Source organism: Centroberyx gerrardi, chromosome 5, assembly GCF_048128805.1.
Source record: "Centroberyx gerrardi isolate f3 chromosome 5, fCenGer3.hap1.cur.20231027, whole genome shotgun sequence".
Lineage (NCBI taxonomy): Eukaryota > Metazoa > Chordata > Actinopteri > Beryciformes > Berycidae > Centroberyx > Centroberyx gerrardi.
This window is the reverse complement of record NC_136001.1, coordinates 22322064-22341824: the sequence shown is the minus strand read 5'-3', so window position 1 is coordinate 22341824 and position 19761 is coordinate 22322064. Positions and strand designations below refer to the sequence as shown.

The 19761-nt window shown below is 41.5% G+C and overlaps 2 protein-coding genes across 2 annotated transcripts; one reads left to right on the top strand and one right to left on the bottom strand.

Moving 5' to 3' along the window:
- The first annotated feature begins 1624 nt into the window (after positions 1 to 1624).
- On the top strand, positions 1625 to 5162 carry ctsz (cathepsin Z). Its single transcript, XM_071910445.2, has 6 exons — positions 1625 to 1899; positions 2742 to 2905; positions 3178 to 3357; positions 3449 to 3599; positions 3829 to 3991; positions 4900 to 5162. Exons 1-6 carry the CDS (start codon positions 1781 to 1783, stop codon positions 5023 to 5025), a joined length of 903 nt encoding a protein of 300 aa, XP_071766546.1. The 5' UTR covers positions 1625 to 1780; the 3' UTR covers positions 5026 to 5162.
- A 1783-nt stretch (positions 5163 to 6945) lies between these two features.
- Positions 6946 to 15962, bottom strand: nelfcd (negative elongation factor complex member C/D). Its single transcript, XM_071910435.2, has 15 exons — positions 15786 to 15962; positions 14302 to 14414; positions 13965 to 14074; positions 13718 to 13827; positions 13379 to 13486; positions 12825 to 12977; positions 11394 to 11524; positions 10795 to 10960; positions 10567 to 10701; positions 9506 to 9645; positions 8775 to 8889; positions 8589 to 8684; positions 8226 to 8366; positions 7777 to 7906; positions 6946 to 7358 (listed from the first exon to the last, which is right to left on the bottom strand). The coding sequence occupies exons 1-15, from the start codon at positions 15840 to 15842 to the stop codon at positions 7324 to 7326; spliced, it is 1740 nt and encodes a 579-aa protein (XP_071766536.1). The 5' UTR covers positions 15843 to 15962; the 3' UTR covers positions 6946 to 7323.
- Between the last annotated feature and the right edge of the window lie 3799 nt (positions 15963 to 19761).

The window sequence follows — 19761 nt, the reverse complement described above, 5'->3', positions numbered from 1 at the left end:
AAGGACACCAACACACTGACCCAACAGTTACGACTCAGTGGACTTGGCATGAAATCTGGGGTAAATAGTCATTCTCCGAGTGGCATTTTGGATGGATATAAAGAGAAAATAATCAATATGTAATCCCCAAAATAAACTAATATGTTTCTCAACATCTTCTATTAACAGAGTCACAAAATACAGAGCTTAATCCAAAGTTTATAGTTAAATTTCATTTATTGGAAAATGCATAACTATTGTCATTCTTTCACACATTTGTCACAAATTGTTTTTTGATTAAAATGTCAAGGTTTATGTCGAATGTATGAAGGCTTTAAAATTAAGTTGACAGTGCTCGATGAATGAATTCATGAAAATTTAGTTAAGGGCATATTGAAGTTGTAATGGAGTGCAGTGGTCGTCGGTGCCGGCCTCGGTCCCATCCCTGATGCTGCTCCCACCTGCCGTGTCTCTGACCCTGTGTGTTCTGTGTGCAGCTGTTTTCTCCCCTTCCTCTGTACGTGTGTGTGTGTGTGTGTGTGTGTGTGTGTGTGTGTGTGTGTGTGTGTGTGTCTGGGTGTGTGTGTGTACGCGGCTTCCTCTGTCTCCCCTCCTCTGACTCCAGTGCAGTGTTGTACCTGACAGTGACGGGTGCTGCCCTGGCTCTTCGTCATCAGTGCTGGCCTTCCTCTTCCCTGCCGCTGTTCCCACCTGGACGCTGAATTACGACTGCTGACCTCGTTTCACTGCATTTTTAGCGCTGGCCTCATCCCCCTCTCATCGCCGCATGCCGCTTCTCCTTCTTTTTGTCTCTCTCTCTGTTTTCTCCTGTCGTTATTGTTGCCCATGACTCTGTCAATGTTTTGCCCGGCACCTATTGCACGCTAAGCCGTCCCGGGTGGGGAGGGGGGATCCCTATTTGCCTCAGCCCGCCCAAGGTTTCTTCCAAGTTTTTCTACTAAGGTTTTTCTTGGGAGTTTTTCCTTGTGTGCATTCAGGGTGCCGGGTAGGTTAGGCTGTAGAATAGGTAGATTGTTTGTCTTGCTAAATCTGCTCCTGCCTACCTTGTGTTTTTCGCTATGCTTGTCCTACATAATTTTGTTCACCATTGATTGTGTTCAGTTAGATCTAGCTAGACACATTCTCTGTAAAGTCCTCTGAGACATGCTTGTGATAAGGGGCTATATAAATAAACTTGACTTGACATAAACTTGACTTTTGCATTGTAATTGCGCAAGAAATTTGAAAAACATTTTCAAACCAGCTTATTGTTGCCACTTATCTTAGTAACCGGAGTGTATAACAAAAAAACTTTCGTATGCAACTGCCAAGAAAAATGCAAAATATGTGGAAATGTGTTTGAAGTATCCCTTTAAGCCTAGGGTTGACAAAGAAAGAAAGAAAAAGTAAAACGGCTCAGGAAAACAAAGGGTCTGTGTAAACTAGGGCTGAAGGAAAGCCCCATTACTTCAACAGACCGCAGGCAGTGTGTGCTGTCTCTGCAGCAAACTTATCAGATTGCACAGACTTGTGTGTTTTTTTTAAGATAAGACTCGGTCCCTTGCAGCTTCCCTGTGAAGCACGTGGGTGTGTGTGTATGACATTTTGAATCTGTCGTCGTCATGTTCACGTGACAGCCTGGAGTCGGAACCGGTTTACAGGACAGGACGGGGTTTAGGATTTGCAGGCAGATCAATGTAGAAAAAGTCCCGTTGGCGTCGACACCAGCCGTGAATCACATCTCTCCCTCTCTCTCTCTCTGTCGGTAACGATATTTTGGAAACGCCACCTCGGGTTCACGATGGCGCGGACACTTCTCGTGTTTTTGTCCCTGTTGTCCGGTGTTTTAGCCGGAGTGTTTTTTAACGAGAAGCAGCCCTGCTACGTTCGCATGCCGAGGAAAAACGACTTCGGATTGAAGTAAGTTTTTTTGTGTGTCTTTTTTTAGTCAGCTTTCTTTGCTTTAATGCCAGCATGCCAGGAATAACGAAGTGAAGTTGTGTTGAAGTGGAAAAGGCGTCCACAGTGTTATCTAACTAGCTAACGGCTAAAGGCAATAACGTTAGCTGTTAGTTGACTGTTTTATCAGGCTGAGACTGCTTTAATGAGGCAGTATGCAACTGAATTTCTACATCCAGGTGTAATTTACATGCCTTATAATTGGAATAAAAAAAACTTCCAGCAGCAGTAGGGAGTTTTTGATTCATTTGCCCAGAAATTGGTTTTCTACTGCAGTCAAATAACCGAATTTGAACCCCAGCTCCTGGAATATGATTCTTTCGTTTATTTAAAACGATTTTAAGATTTATTCTCAAGGAGGTTTTGCAGTTATCGAAACTTCCTTGTCACCAGTTCTTATGAATCACGAGGCTGAGTGAATCACAGTTTGCGGAAGTAAACAACCGATTTCCCCATAGGCACCAGCAGTATGTGCAGTTTTACTGTGCGGTTCTACTGAACTGAAAGCTTGAGTCTGTATTTTAAAGAGACGCTTGAAAGGTAGAACTGAGAGAGAAGAGAAAATAGAATCTGAGAAATGTATAATCTCTTACAGCTTTCAGGTCCTACCATAACTGAAAACACAAGTCCTAATGTATACGAACAATACAAGTGTAAACAATCCATTCACACAATCAAGAAAGATGGCCTACATTTAAAAACCATATTTAGCTTTTGCACACTTCCCCTGTGTCAATGCTTGAAAGAGATGATGGAAGAGTTTTTCCAGGCTTTCACTCATACAGGTATCTGTCTCTTCACAGGACCGCACCTCGCCCTCACGAGTATTTGAACATTTCTGATCTGCCCAAGTCCTGGGACTGGAGGAACATCAATGGCACCAACTATGTTAGCACGACCCGCAACCAGCACATCCCTCAGTACTGTGGCTCCTGCTGGGCCCACGGCAGCACCAGCGCCATGGCAGGTACGACTCCTGTAGTTTTCCTGTCGGGGCATTTTAAGATCTAACAAATCATTCTTTGTTACTGTGAGTGTGTGTAGATCTGCAGGTCCTCACATGACTTTACAGCCACAATATATTTTAATAACGGCAAAGTAGTTTCACTTCCTCGTTAAGTGCATTTATTGCGCAAAAAGGACTTTGATGGACAGAAATTGCTGATTCCCGCAGTTCTTTTTTTTTTTTTTTCTCTCTCTGTTGTTTGTACCCAAGCGCTGTGCTTGCTCTCTTGCCAGATCGCATCAACATCAAGCGGAAAGGAGCGTGGCCATCTGCCTATCTCTCTGTCCAGAACGTGATTGACTGCGGTGATGCTGGTAGTTGCCATGGAGGCGACCACTCTGGGGTTTGGGAATATGCTAACACACATGGCATCCCAGATGAGACCTGCAATAACTATCAGGCTAAAGACCAACGTAAGCGTCCTTTTAGCACAAAAAATGAATAGTTATAATCACTTGCACAATAAAAGTCAGTACTGTGCATATTCTTTGTCCCTCTTGATAGAGTGCAAACCTTTCAACCAATGTGGGACCTGCACCACTTTCGGGAAGTGCAATATTGTGAAGAACTACACCTTGTGGAAAGTGGGGGATTACGGAGCCGTCAGCGGGAGAGAGAAGATGATGGCTGAACTCTACGCCGGAGGACCGATCAGGTACTTTAAAATGACATTAGGCAGTCTATCCCCTGCTGAGAGGGCGACAGTAGAGAAGACTCTGGTGGGATTCCAGTTTTTAGGCCAGCAGGGGCCCATGTGGGTCCAGAGACGGGGGTCTTAACCACTATCACTTAACCACTACCAAACACTACACCAGCTGATTTCAATCACTGGCACTTCTCTAATCAGAGATGGGGAACTAATGAGCGATGTTTGCTTCCTCTAGCTGTGGGATCATGGCCACAGATAAGCTTGATGCGTACACCGGAGGCCTTTACTCTGAGTATGTGGAGGAGCCTTACATCAACCACATCGTGTCGGTGGCAGGATGGGGAGTGGAAGACGGTGTAGAATACTGGATTGTGCGCAACTCCTGGGGAGAGCCATGGGTAAGTCCTCGTCAAATGGCGAGAGAAAATACTTAAAGTGGCGAGAGTGGGAAAGGTTGTCAGATTTGCTGACAAATAAAACCCCTGCCCTAGACGAGCTTTGTTCTAGAGATGGAGAAAAGGAAGTGGTTTGCAGTGCATTTCTCTTTCCAGTGCAACGCATAATACAAGTCATTTTCATTACATTGTTTGCAAAAATGACAAACTCAAACAAATATGTTGAAACCTATGCTTAGTTGTCACGCAGCCTGCTGTTCATCTGTTTATTGAGCTTTGCCAATTCATTTGTGAAAAGAAAAAATATCTGTTTTGGATTTTTTTTTTTTAATATTGAGCTGACCAGATTTTTACAAATCTTGAATCCACTGCATAAAAATCTTTAACAAGCAGTATGGAGAACTGTCTTTAAACCTGCAATAAGCGATTTCAGACCCTGTAACCAATCCTGAAACTACCGTGTGCTACGTGGAGATTTTCGTGAGACGTAATGATATAAACAAACAGCCACACGGGGACCAGCTTGTTTTCACCTCTTTCCTAAAGCTTGTTGTCAAACTCGGCCCGAGTAATGGCGAATCAATGAAGCGAGCGAGTAAACGTTTTCAACTAGTAAACTTGCTACCTGCCTCTTCACTTGTCATTGTGGGACATTTTACCTTCAGCGGGAGAACTATCTAGCAAAGTGAGACTGGTAACCGCCGATATTTGTCCGTAGGTACGTTTATTTTAGCCATTAGCCTTTATGCACGGTTTGTCCTTAAGGGCTTCCGTCGGCCAGTAGCTTTGCTGCGTGTTCACAAATGTGTTGCAGTTTCTGTCACCCTCTAGTGGTCAGGAAAAATTGCTTAGTGTATTAAGGGCATTTCTAACCCTGTTGAATGTGTAGATTAATGTTCTGCTCTCCTCAGGGTGAGAAAGGCTGGCTCAAGATCGTGACCAGTGCCTACAAGGGAGGAAGTGGAAGCAAATACAACTTGGCCCTGGAGGAGGACTGCATGTATGGAGACCCCGTTGTATCCAAGGCGTACCTCTAGAGGAGACAGGAGCCACAGTTTGCCTCCACCAGGACCCGAGGTTTTTACACTGTGCCATGACATGTCTTCCTCTCTCAGGCAGAGGGATACTTTTTAAAACGGGTGCCCTGTCCCACAATGTAAACCTTAAAAAAAGGGAATAAATACAAAGTTATTATTTTTTAGATCTTTGCCATTACTTTTAAACATGTAATCAGGGTTTCTCAAATTTCAACGCCAAGGATCTCCCACTGGATATTCATTAGGTTACAGACAAACTTATGTGAGGATGTTTTGGCTGTGGATTTGGTGCAATTCTTTTTCTCATTTAGCTCAGGTGGGTCTCTAGGCTGCAAGTCTTAAAACTCTAGATGTTATAACAGTGGGGAGTGAGGCAGTATGACTGTTTTCTATGCTATGGTAAAATTTAACGACTGCACACTGAATGGCCATAATAGATGCTTTTTTTTTTTAATACTATAGGGAATGGGGATCATTGTGTAAACCATGGTTTTCTTTAAAAACCTGTATGTACTCCCTAAATGGAAAGATGGGAGACATTCTTATCCACAGTATTCAGTTTACATGATCAAAAGCTGAGATGCACAGCTTTTCACAACGCCACACTTTTTTGAAAATTACTGACACTGTACTGACACTGTGCTCAGCCAAAGAACATGGTTCCTTTCTTCACTTGTCCGGCACTGCTCTGATACAAAATGTTTTCGACAGCATTGTGGTGTTAATGTATTGACAGTGATCTTGCGCTACACCTTGAAAACCGGGAAAAAACTGATAATCAACTTCAATTATTTTATCAGTAACAGTGTGCCTTCTATGCATGTGCAATCAAGGATAGGTTGATGTACTTCACTCTGTTTCCACACTATGAACAATCAACATATACATTTCACAATAAAGTTCAAATCAATCAGTGAGTATTGTTTTACTATTAAACGGTGCAAATGAACAGAACACAATGTCAGTGTCAACAAATGAGATTTCTTCAGATCAGATCTGCACTGACATTACAGTAATAGCCATCATTTCTTGTATTCCAGCATTTAACTGTTTGTGAACATACTAAAGCTGTGTGTGATGTCAAAGTCCAACTATACAATGCAGACAATTACTACATTATCAGGACCCATAGATAGTGTGTGAGCATTGGTATATGCTGATAAACCATCAGAGAAGCACAGCTTGTAGAACGCCAATGGATGAGCAAATTCCTGGGAAAGGTGAAATTACAGTGCTGATGCCTGTCTCTGCATCCTGTGGGGTAAAAGAGCTTTGTTGTCAGTAGGAACATAAACACATTGTAAATATATAATATGTATGGAAGAGAAGCTTGAATACAGCTCAGTGAGTTGGAACATATGCTGGGTTTAATCCCGAGCCCTGAATCCTAATGTGTGGTGATGTTTTCAGCAGCGTCAACTTGAGATGATGAATGGGGAAATATCAAAGCTCCTGCACCATCAGCACCTGTCATTATGAGTGAAGGTTTGATTCCTTATAGGGAACAGATGTTATTGCTAAAACTGATAGGAAGCCAGTCTGCAACTTAACGAGAGAGGTAAAGACATTGGTACGGCTTACAGGGAATACAAACTATACGCATCTCAAAAGTATTATTTACAGACATTTGCTGACCTAAACCCCCTCCCCTCAAGGCCTTCATCTATTTAGCCCATTAAGTTAGACTCTTATTTTATCTGAACATGTTTGGTAAGCTCAATATATTTATACTTGTGTACCATAAGTTGGAAGATTTAGAAATATAAACTTTGACATGGATTTGACATGGAATTCTGTGATCATATCTCTATAAATGGGGAGCCATAGCATTTATGTATAAGTAATTGGGAATGCTGATTGTAAATTAATTTAACATTTAATATCTTAAGAATGATTACATAAAAATCAAGAAATGCAAATCAGTATATATTCAGGTTTTTTTACTTTTTTATTTTAAAACAGCTGAAACCAACATATAAAATATAGAAAATCAAATATACACTTGAAACAAAAAACATGTAGCTGCATTTTAAGAGGCTTTACCTTCAACAAGTCTGTTTCATTACCATCCTATTAACATTTTACCAATTCAGTAAATCCGTCATTTGGGTTTGTGCAGCCTCACGAGGAACAAATTCCATTTCACTGTGTGAAGCGGGACAGTCTCTCTCCAAACTATTTGTTTCAACGTCCAGCAGCAGATTAAAGTACTGGCTCATGATGACATCCGGTCTTTTGATGCTCCCATATCCTCCGGGTACAATCTCAAATATCAAAATCTTCAGCGTCCTTTCCACATCAGTTGATCATGATGAAGTTAGATTTGCAATGAGCTGGAAAAAAAAGTGAAATAATTACCTACATATTGGTGCTTTAAGAGGAAGATGAGAGGATACTTAGGCCCCATTTCCACATTTCCACAGGTTTAGGCAACAAACCTAACACAGGTTATATATACAGTATATTCTTTTTAAACCCATGTTACTATATGAGAACCACTCCCTACTTAATCTTATATATTTACACAGCTCTAATATGACATGAACAATTAACTATCTTGATGTTGACTGACTGGCAAGATAAATCGAAACAAAAATCATTTGAATCATCTTCCCTCTATAAAAAGTACTTAGCTTGAATTTTAAAGACAGCGTTCAACATTCAGCAGTTGGGAAAAAAGAACTATGTACAAATGGTGTCTCAGTGTAAGTGGTTTGACTGTAATGTCTGAAATGTAAGAATGAAACTTACCTATGAACTCAGCAACAGGGTCATGTTCTCCTTCTGTGCGGATTGTGCCTGCGATGCTGTCGTTCTCCAGGATGGGCAGGAAGAGCTGAACGAAATCTGACGTGTAGGGAGGTGCGATCACATCCAGCACCTTCAACAGAAGCACGGGAGAGGGGAGGGGACAGACTCAAGTTGGTGAAAAAGGTTGTGAATTTGATAAATGACCACACTAAAAATGAGTCTGAATATTTAGGAGTTCAATTAGTTTGCTGAGGTTTATTCTAAATCTATGAAGGGAATATACTGAAAGAAATAGTTTTACATGCAAATATTCCAGAGAGATTTCATTTGAATGGATGAAGGATAGTCACTTCCTTGTCCAAATATCTTAACATTTGTGATTCAGGTCTGAGAATTTGTCTTTTTTTCCTTACTTTACTAAGTAACACGAGGGCATGAGCAGCTTTTACCTCCGTGACAAAGTATCGAATAAGGGAGATGTCCGTGTTGAGTTTCTCCAGACACTTGCGGATGTAGCCAACTACGGGCAGCACGTAGCCACGACTCAGCAGATGGACCATTCGGTCCAACAGGGTCTTCTTCAACTCCATCTGGAAGAAAGACACCGGCCATACTGTCAGCTGAGAAGTCCTCCAATTACAGCTTAAAGAGCAACTAAACCCCAAACCCGAGTCTGTGTCAGGCTTCACACAGATTTAGGTTTGGTGTTAAGTTACTCTGAAAGTGTTTTGAACTATCAATTTCCATCGAAAAATGAAACGGGAAGCATTATCTTAAAAAATGCATGCAAGCACACACACACACACACACACCTGCTCCATGACGTCTAGCTGGGAGTGCTCCGTCTCAAAAAGCTTGATAAGCAGCTGGAGAACCTGGGGATGTAGTAGCTGGTGACACGTGCATATCTAGGGAGAGGAAAGGGTAAAGTTCAAATTCAAATGTTTTCTTTCCACAGAATGAAAACCTATTACATGAATCCAGTAACAACAACTGACCTCATCCAGCAGCGCCAAATGGACTGGAGTGTGGTCTGTTTGGAGCTGAAAGTAGCGAGGCTCAGACACTGTCCAGTCCACCCACTTCAAAACGCCCATGGCAACTACCGGGAACCTGGACAGACACAAATACAAATGTGTATTCAGAGGGGTCGGTCAGCAGTGGGTAGCAGGCAGCCATATCCAGAGAGAGAAATGTCAATCCTACACACGCTGGAGTAAGATTTGACTGTAGCAGTGGTTCTCAAACTGTGGATGACAAGTACCCAGGATGATTATCCAGGGATACGAGTACACTGGTCCAGAAGTAGCTCTACTATTGAATAAAAGATAACTGGGGTGTGAAACATTTCAGGAGCCAACAAAGTCGCCTTCATATTCATTGGCAATTTATTCCTTATTAGATGTGGAAGTACCTTGAACAATCCAAGACCCCAATTTATTTACAGGTAATAGTTTTTGGGACACTCCAGTCAGGTTTGAGATTCTATTCATCTATTCAAGTCATCTTCAAGTGCTTCTTTTTTGCACCATATTATTAGCTTCATGTGCAATAGGCATTTTTTTCTGCCTCTCACCACCTCCAGCATAGCACTCCATAATAATTCAATTCAGGACTTCTTGGCAACTGGATACTAAGCCCCTTGTCAAATTTAACACCTCCTACCCCTCCCTACCCCTCCCTTCCTGCAGCAGGCTTTGCGGAAATGTGAACTTGTAAATCTGCTCACCGGATGCACTGGTACAGAGTGCTGAGTTCAGCCACCAGTTCTGTAGCACCTTTGTTCTCGTTGCAGCACAGGTTGTGCACAGTCTCTATGGCCTTGGAAGTCGACTTCAGCTCATCTTTATTTATGTTGACTCGCTTGTTCTGGGATTGAATGGGAGGAAAGGTGTAACATGTTAGAGACAGTGTTAAAGAAACCACTCTCAAAATCTATAAATGACTATACAATGAATGAATATAAATTATAGTTTAATCATTCTGTAATAAATAAATGTGACCCGAATTTGGAAAAGTAGTCAAACCATGTTCAAATTACATTGTGGAAAATTATTAAATGTCATAAATGAGTGTCATAAGCACAAAGCAACACGTGAACTGACAGTCAAGTGTGTGCGTGTTTCACTTGGTGGCCAGAGAACAGGAAACAGTTAAGATGGAACGAGGGGGCAAGAAGGAAACAAACAAGCATGCAAATTTATTAAGGAAATACCCAACTACAGCAAACTTAGTTCACTAGTGACTAAACTACACCTACTCCACCATACACACTCATTTTTTTAATTTAACCTTTATTTTAAGAGGCAGGTCACTTAAGAACAAATTCTTATTTACACAGACGGCCTGGCAAGAGGTTAGGCTCTTGGGGGGAAGGGGAGGGAATAAAATAACAAGACTAAGAGTCTAACAGCCCCATGACTTTGCATTTTGTGGAAGTGTCTCTGCCGGGAATCGAACTCCGGTCTCCCAATTGAGAGTCTGCAATCTAACTCCCTGCTGCACACTTTAACCCACGTGACCAAAAGTGGTGAACAGAGCGACTGACAATGCGATCCATAGAGCCCCTGCTGTCACGGGGCTAAAAACTCAGACATACAAACATTCAACATTAAAAGGGACATAACAGACAGACAACATTAAACAACAAACAATATTACCATTAACCACGGGCATTAAAACAAAAGGAGAGAGGGGAGCAAAAGTGAGAGGAAATAAAACAGAGGAAAAAAAATACAGGGCAGCAGGCAGAATGCAACACAGTATAAAAGTCATCCCCGCTCTCCATACCTTTTTCCACGTCTCAACCACACTGGCAGCATAGGCCAAGATGTGAATGTATTTGTGTTTATGGTCCTGGTTGATCTTTGAGCCAGGCTTAAACAGTGACTGCATGAACAGGTCCAAAAAGGCAGGCACTCGGATCTGAGGAGGAGAGAGAGTTTTAATAAATACAGAAACAAGCACCGATAAACATGTAGCGACTATAAATGGGGGTTCAAGGTGCTCTGTTCTCACCAACTCCACAGGAGGCGGGTCCATGCTGCTGAACATCTTGAACAGGACCGTGATGTCAGCAGGATTGAGAGCTCCTTTGGACAACATGGCACCCAGGGCTTGGCAGGCTCGGGGGTAGGCTGCTGCTGTACCCAACGCAAGCGTGATCTGGCTGGCATCATGACCTCTGTGACATCAAGCACACCGTCCAATTATTAACAACAGTGATATTCCTATCTTTACTCATACGCCTTTAACACACACAACCCGGGAAAATGATGGTATGCTGATCCAGATCCATCCCATGTAGGAGGCGATTCACAGTAAGCCTCATACAGGACCAGGAGCAGACCTGCAGTGCATGAACGAGTGCACTTCCTTAAATCGGCACTTCCCTGTGGGCCGTCACCTTATAATGTCATCAAAACCAGACATGTTTCCATTTCGTTTTCAGCATGGTGGATGACATGACGCACCACCCTTGTATAGTGTGTTTTATGTCACACTCACATGCCCGGAAAAAGGAGGAAAGGAGGTGTGGACATGTAACATGGCTTAAACACTGAGCTCTGTGTCAAACTGGTGGAATTGTGCTGAGAAAGAAAGAGAGGCGACTGTACCTCTGATGTGCCGACTTCTGCACCTCCTGGCCGATGCGACGCATGGCCGACCCGCCTTGTTCCTCCTGAGAGAGGATGGACATCATGGCCTGGGCGAAAAGGTAGGTGTGCTCCCCGTGACACACCATCTTCTGCAGGACACAGAGGGGAAGACTTCAGCAAACCCCATCACATGCAACAGGACACTACCTCATGCATGGACCATCTGTTATACATTGTAGTGCCATCATCTGTAACACTCTGCTCTCCATGTCCAGGTGGAACAGAATTTTCACCGCAATAAATTATCTTAGGAGTAAGTAATCAGTGACGACTGACAAAAGAAGTCATTTAGATCCCCGTTTTCCATTTAGCAGAAACAAAATGAAATGCAATCTGGGTTTGAAAAAGGAAATCAAATACTAAAAAAATTGGGAGCTAGTGCCATATAAAACATAAGATATTTGAAAAGTTTAAACCAGAATCATCAGAACTAATAGAAATGAATTCAACTGTAACTGTCTGTCTGAAAGCAACTTGAAAAGCAGTAAAATTAAAGAAGAAGAAAAAACAGCTGACATATTCTCTATAACCACATGCACACTTGCTGCAAAAATATTGTGGTGAAAAATAACTGGAACTGACTTAATCTTGAAAATCCCATAAAAATTCCAAATGTAGTAAAAGGGGTATTTTCTGATTGTCTTTGCATCCATTGCATATTTGCATTTCATTGGTGTGAAACAGCTTTCAGCTCTCCTCCCCTCTTTTGGATGTCTGAAATGTTTTTGCTTAGCTTTAGATAGAGCAGAACAAAATTCAACCCTTCTAAGTATATGACTCACAAAAAATAAATTTAAAAAAAAATAAAAAAAATAAAGTATCCTGTCTCAGTTCAGTTCCAATAGGATGAGAGATGCAATGTTGTATTAGTGGAGTTTGTTTGCCTAGATCAGTGGTTCTCAACGTGGGGTCCGGGGACCACCAGGGGTTCTTGAGAGGGTTGCAGGGGGTCCCCAGCAAATTGATGAATTGTTAAACTTCACCATTATTTCATTTACAAGAAGTTAACACAATTAGAGAATGTAGAAGAATAACTACTTTGATCATAGTTTCACTGTTATCTCTCTACCTACAATACAGATAGTCATGGGATTCTGGATAAAATCATATCTAACAATAAAAATATTCTCAGGTTTGAGTCCGAGAGACAAAATCTCATCAAATGGGGGTCCGTGGAATAAATTAGGGGTCCTTGATATGAAAAAGATTGAGAATCACTGGCCTAGATAATAAAATTAAAGTTCACCAATGAATTGCTTTAAGCTCCACAGCAAACAATAGAGGGGGAGAAAAAGATGATGCAAGAAACCAAGACTCTAAAACAGAAAAAATGAAAAATGAAACTTATTTCACAGGGCCCTAGTTAACAGAGCAGAGTAGCTAACTCACAGCAAATTCTGGCAGGTTCTTCTCTAGGTTTTCCTCTCCTCCGTCAAGCAGCGTGGCCAGAGACGTCCTCAGCACCCTGGAGAAAACCTCGAGCTGCTGGCAGGCTGTGGACACACTGGTGATCTCTCCCTGGTACCCTGCATCTGAAATCAGCTGCACACACACACACACACACACACACACACACAAAACATAGGTGACCATAATCAATACCTCTTCTGAAAGATTAGTTTTCATCTTTTCAGTCATGCGCCACAGCACAAACAGCTGCTCAGCCGCACAACTTGGGAAAAGAAAAACTGCTCTGACACAAATTTCCTAAGAATTTATTATAATGGTGCACTGAACAACTCTGCAGTTCAACAGCTGGAATAAACATGTTACAGTTACATCCAAATAATATAATGTTTTAGATATGCTGGACACATTTTCCCATTGACCTAAAATGTCTCCTACGTGTACTTAATAAATGAAGGTGATTCCATCTGAATGAAAACTGAATGCTCTCTTTAAAAAACATCTTAGTTAGAGTTAATCTATTTGGGTCATCATACCTTTACAGTGAAGTTGAGCATCAGGCAGTCAGGGTGAGCCTCGGCCAGCTTGTAGAAGAGATCTCTCCATGTAGTGTGGGCTATCATCTGCTCCAGCCAAGCTGGGGTCTAAACAAACCAGAGGAGACTGGATTGGTCTCATATCCACATAACTTGCCTCTTTTAAAGAAAATCAGTCAGAAAAAGTTGGTACAGAACAACAACTTCACTTATGTGTGAATTGTGGTACAAGGGAACAACCTTAACAGCCAACCTTTTAGTATGAGATGCTCATCGTCTGAGGTTACTTGTGATTGTTATTTGTAAGATTACCCCTCAGCGTTAGTTGTGAGATCTCACCTCTCCCTCAACAGTAAAGATGGAATCTGCTTTCTGAGGGTCAAAGTGCTTTATCAGAAGACTCTTGAGGTGATTTTCCACACGCTCTTGGACCTGAGCGGGCTCTACACCTACGATAAAAAGAAAGGAAATGCAAATGTCACTAACGAGGCACAAAATAAAGTGTGGAGTACCTTAAGTATTTGTGACAGTTATGACACCTCCAAACCCCAAAAAGGTACATAGAGTCTTGCAGTCTGGTGCCTACCCATCTGGATCAGCCACTCTGCCAGAAGGTTGACGGTCTGGGCCACAGCAGAGTAGTTTTCAGACAGGAGCTGGATAACATGTTCTGGAGAGCCACCTGCTTGGAAATACCTATGGGAAAAATATGACTTCTATCATCCACTTCTCAAACGGACCTTAATGATTCAAATGTCCTTTCTAAATGCACCCAGTATTCCTTGCTCTCCTGTCTTGCTCTCGATCAGAAATGCTGTGTGTGTGTTGCACAGTGGCATGTGTTGGGATGACTGAATGACATCAACTAGAGTCTTGACATGCTTTATGCACATGGTTCGTTCTTACAACAAGACGGTTCATACGTTTTGAGGGTGTTGAAGACTGCAGGCTCCATGATGTAATCCCTGCTGGAGAATTTCTGTAGACAATCTTCCTGGACTTTCCCATCATTTTCTCCTTCAACATAACCATCCTCCTGAAAAAAATTAAAGTTATATCTTACACGTTTATTTCTTTTGAGATGGTGAACATGCTTTCCAGGTTGGCTCTCCTGGTTTGAGAATAGGCAACATCAGTTCTCTCTCTTTTCTGACAGTAAAAGTATTGGAGTGGCATCTGCATAAAGACTGCAGACAGGGTTGACACCAGAAGGCACAAAGTGAGCAAATATTTGGTTTTCATGGGCAAGCACCACAGATGGCCATATTCATGAGGTCTAGTAGCCCACGGTATAAACTCTAATTTTCTGTTACACTTACTACTTTTAACAGTAGCCTGTTTTTTTTTATCATGTTGTGAGCCTACTAAAATATAAAGCAATCACACAAATGCAATAACAAAATACCACATAGGCCTACATTTCTGCAAATACAAAAACTTCAGCAAAAATTGTAGTTATAAAGATTGAGCCAAATAGACAGAAATGTGTGTAGTGTTTTGCAAAATGTGTGATTTGGATTGCAGTCTGAGTGAAAAAGCAGCAATTGGTTTGAGGATTCGAGCTGAGTGTCAGGTTTTGGACATTCTGTCTCAAGTTTCAGTGTTGGTGTGTAAACAACTAAGAAAAACTAAGATATATTATCTGCGATTTATTTTTCCTATTTAGGATTTCATGTTAAAGATTCTTGAAAGAATCTACACCGTGCAATGACTCCTAAAAGACCAAAGGCAAATCTTCCCTAAATGAATAAAGGTTTCCAAAAGGTTTGCAGCCCATAAGTTAAACATCGAGAGGCTCTTCATAACTTATTGACAGGTTCTCTTTACAGTCTTTTGTATTTAAACGCATCTCTGAGGATTCAAAATTTGTGACTATTCCTGGCTTGAAATTGTTCTGAGAAACTATGCCGGGCAAATCAGCGTGCGTAACGTTAAACAAATGTCTGTTCTCAAACTAGCTTCAGATCATCCGGCTCCTGCTGCAGAGCTTAAAGATTTGCATGAACGACAGTGCAATGTTATATTAAGCACAGAAAATGACAACGGTGAAGACATAAACCGAAACCAACCTAATTAAGACTAACGGTTGAGAGCGACCTGTACCTGTACGTCACTTGCCTGGTTAGCTAGCATCATATCCCACAGCTGTAGCCTGCTTGTGGCTTGCTAGCTTCGAGCTAAGCTGCAGTGTGTCCCATAACTAACAGACACAACATTTGAAGATGCAAGCAGGCTAAGCCAACTTGGTGCACATCCTGTTTCTTGATATTAACGCTGTGCTAGCTGAAAGTGAGTGTATGGTTGTTCCAGCAATTTGCATCTTGTTAGCTGCTGCTAACGTTACCCAGGTAAGTAACTATTTACTAACGTTACCCGCTTTGCAAGCAGCAACAAGTCGTGATCTTACCATATTACTCTCCGGTGTGTCCCAGTCTCCAGCAGTGCTGTAATATTCCTCGTCCATGATGACGGGAAAGTATTAGGCTAGCTACACTAACCTAGCTATATGTTGTAAATCCTGACGTCTCCTGCTCCCCCACTGAAGATACTGACTAAAAGATGCCGATAGTAGCTAGCTTGTTCACCTAGCTAACAACAGGAAAATGGCGAGACAGTGTGCAGCGAGTCACAGGTCACAGCTGCTAGCCACGCCCACCGCGGACAATACATTAGCAGGCGCGCAGAGAGACAGAACACAGAGAAAAGGCGGGGTTCTCTTCAAAATAAAAGCAGAAAATTCGTCAAATTCATTTGTCAATAAAGTGTAGGGGCGTACTGAATAACAGAAATCGTATCAAAATACTCTGTGGAATTACTCCTGTAAATATGCAGTAAAAACCCACCTGTTAAATAGATACTAAGAGGTTTATACCTATTATGGTGCATATCATTTCGTGATGTAATAGGCCTATTTTTTGGCAGTCCTATGGCATATTGCATAGTCGTGTATGGACATCGGAAATTAGGCTCCCATTCAACAGTCTTTAGGAACAATTGTGCCACAGAAATTGCACCATTCCAAGTTCTGGTATAAGGTTTAGTGTTCGTGAAAATTAGTGAAATTTGACAGCCTAACGTGACAAGAATAGGGTATTTATCACTAGACACCATGTAAAGGAGCTCTGATTTTATAGCCTTTTTCTGTAGCTTGTGTGGCTGTTAATATATGCTGCGAAGTGAACTTTTTGCAATTACATTTTGATTTACTACAGATTCCTCATTAAATACGTTGTTTATTTTCTTTTCTGTACTTTGTATTACTCAAATGTAGAAACTTTTTGTGACCGGAAGTCGTATTTGTTATTCTGGTGGGCTTGCCACTGGTAACATTGCCACTGACCAACCATACAGCCCTTGACATCAATTTAAAGTCAAGCAATCCTGTCGGCGCACTGGCGAGCAGAGACTCAGTCCAGAAAAAACCAACCCAGTTCCTCTATCTATCGATTAGAATAGCTTGATCGATCATGTCAGAGGCAGCACTAACACACTGGAATCTGCATTTATCAGAAGATTATTAGTAACCCTGACTACTATAATATGGGTACAGAAACACAGGTGGTGTGCCTTTCCACCACCTGTAGGAGTTGCTTTGATCTCACAGTGTTTAAACTGAAAGGTTTGACCTCAACTCTGCTGACATTAACCTTCTCAGCAATGGGTTAAAAACCTCTGACAGATCAGCAGTACTGAGTAAAAAGCTAGCCGACTATCAGCAACAGGCTCAGAAAAATATTCCACCTGTGCGTCTTTAATTTTTTATTAATTGTGTAAATGATGGACATGGAGTTTAAGGCTGTTGCCATTTATCCAGTGGTTTATCTAGTTTGTGATTTTAACCAAGTTTTGTGTGAGGCAGTAATCCTCAATGAATGATGAGCATAGTTATTTAGAATTGGACAAACTGTTAAAGGAAAACTGAGCTGTGTTTATACTTACTGCACTACAGAGTGGTGCAGTAAACAGGGAGTTTCCCTACAGGGATCAATAGACTATCATGTTATTGTTGTTACTTAGATTGGTAAAAACTGATGTTAACAAAACACAGCATCTAAAACAATACAATCCTTTGAACAGGGGTGAAAATGAAGCTAATCACGTCCAACTAAGTCAATTACAATCACATTTTTTGTTAAATTGTGAGCGTTGTCATGGTTCAGCACAGCGGAGAGCGACTCAGACTTCTGATAGGAAACTTATCTTTTGGTGTCGGGGGGAGAATCCACACAGATCAGGGTCACCAGAGGTCATTCTACACTAAAGCCAGGGAACATTTAAAGGGTTAAATTTAAAATGTTTTTGAACACCACTGTCACCGGTCTGGGGAGATTAAGATTCCACACTATTCTATCAATTGGTGTGATTCATGTTTTGAGTTTAAAAATATTGATTTCTCACCTAGAGACATCAACATTAAATCAACACCTATACAGTTGTGGCCAAAAATATAGGCACCCTTGCAATTATTTCAAATAACTCTCCTGTTCTTTTATAAATAAGTTGAAAGACCAAATATTTTGGTGTCTACATGTTTATTTCTTTGCTTTGTATTGGAGCAAAACAGAAAAACTGGAAAAAAAAAATGAAATCTTAGGTTTTTCCTCAGAAATCCTAAAATGGCCTGGACAATATTACCGGCACCTTTTAGAAAGTGTTAGAAATCATCTGATTTCAGTCAGGTGATTCTCATTTACTGTGGAATTGAACTCACCTGTGGTGACTTGCAGATGCCTACAATATAAAAAACACTAATTTAACCACTTGAATATAGAAAAGAGCTCATACTGCTGTGTTGTGTCACTCTTTGTACAACAATGAGCGTGGATAAAAGAAAGAAGACCAGAGAATTGTCTGAGCAGGTCAGACACAAAATTATAACCAAGCACAAACAATCTCAAGGCTACAAGTCCATCTCCAGAGACTTGGGAGTTCCTGTATCCACAGTGTGCAATGTAATCAGAAAGTTTAAGGCCCATGGAACTGTAGCCAACCTCCCAGGATGTGGCCGCAAAAGAAAACTTGATCGAAGATCACAGAGGAGGATTTCTAGAATGGTGGAGAAAGAACCTCGATTAACTGCCAAACACATTCAAGCTGACCTTCAGGCACAGGGTACAGTGGTTTCAACCCGCACCATCCGTCGCCAACTCAATGAAAGAGGGCTATATGGTAGGAGGCCCAGAAGGACCCCATTTCTGAAAGAGAGACACAAGAAAGCTAGACTGGATTTTGCCAGAACACACCTGGACAAGCCAAAGTCCTTCTGGGAGAATGTTCTGTGGACAGATGAGACCAAAGTAGAACTTTTTGGTAGAGCACGTCACCTCTATGTTTACAGAAAACCAGGTGAAGCGTTCAAAGAAAAGAACACCTTCCCCACAGTCAAACATGGAGGTGGTTCACTGATGTTTTGGGGTTGCTTTGCTGCTTCTGGTACGGGGTGCCTTGCATGTGTGCCTGGCATCATGAAATCAGGAGATTATCAGGGCATTTTGCAGCGCAATGTTGAAAGAAGTGTCAGAGAGTTGAGTCTTCGTCGAAGGTCATGGGTTTTCCAGCATGACAATGACCCAAAACACACTTCAAAAAGCACCAAGGACTGGATCAAGAAAAAACACTGGACTGTCCTGGAGTGGCCAGCAATGAGTCCAGATCTAAATCCCATTGAAAACCTGTGGAGAGATCTGAAAGTAGCTGTTGGGAGAAGGAACCCTTCCAATGCGCGAGAACTGGAGCAGTTTGCACAAGAAGAGTGGGCCAAATTGCCAGTAGAGAGTTGCCAGAAGCTAATACATGGTTATAGGAAGCGCTTGACCGAAGTTATTTTGAACAAAGGCTGTGCTACCAAATATTAAGTCTAGGGTGTCAGTAATTTTGTCAGTGCCATTTTTATTCATTTTTGGATTTACAAGGATGTATTAAGTTCTAATTCAAAAACAAGAGATTTGTAATATTGACCATGAAATTAAAATAATGCTTGAACCATTTTTTTTTATCAGTTTCAAGATTTTTCAGATAAAATTGTGAGATATTTGAAGTAATTGCAAGGGTGCCTATGTTTTTGGCCACAACTGTATGTGTCAGTGCATGTTACATTCAGGTTTACAAAGATGTGCGGGAAATCACATTGTTGGATCATATTGGCAAAAACTGACGAGAACACTTAGCTTATTAAACATTTTGGCAGATTTCCTGCTATGTTGTTGATTTCTTGATATAAACACTCAGTTTGAGTAGAACTGTTTGTGTAGTGTTTGGTTGGGATGAAAGCCTGCAGACTCTTGGGCCTCGATGGCACGTGGTTGAGAATCACCGCCACTTAAGTATTTTTTTTTTCTTTTTACTTCTGAGCACATAGCAAAAACTGAAATAGGGCTTTCAAA

Bases quoted from the DNA above. Each gene is read 5' to 3' on its own strand.
- ctsz (XM_071910445.2), top strand. From the start codon at position 1,781: ATGGCGCGGACACTTCTCGTGTTTTTGTCCCTGTTGTCCGGTGTTTTA. The intron at 3,358-3,448 runs GTAAGCGTCCTT...CCCTCTTGATAG, and splicing joins CTATCAGGCTAAAGACCAAC to AGTGCAAACCTTTCAACCAA. The intron at 3,992-4,899 runs GTAAGTCCTCGT...TGCTCTCCTCAG, and splicing joins ACTCCTGGGGAGAGCCATGG to GGTGAGAAAGGCTGGCTCAA.
- nelfcd (XM_071910435.2), bottom strand. From the start codon at position 15,842: ATGGACGAGGAATATTACAGCACTGCTGGAGACTGGGACACACCGGAG. The intron at 14,415-15,785 runs GTAAGATCACGA...AATTTTTTTCAG, and splicing joins ACACACCGGAGAGTAATATG to GAGGATGGTTATGTTGAAGG. The intron at 11,525-12,824 runs GTGAGTTAGCTA...TGTGTCCTGCAG, and splicing joins AGAACCTGCCAGAATTTGCT to AAGATGGTGTGTCACGGGGA.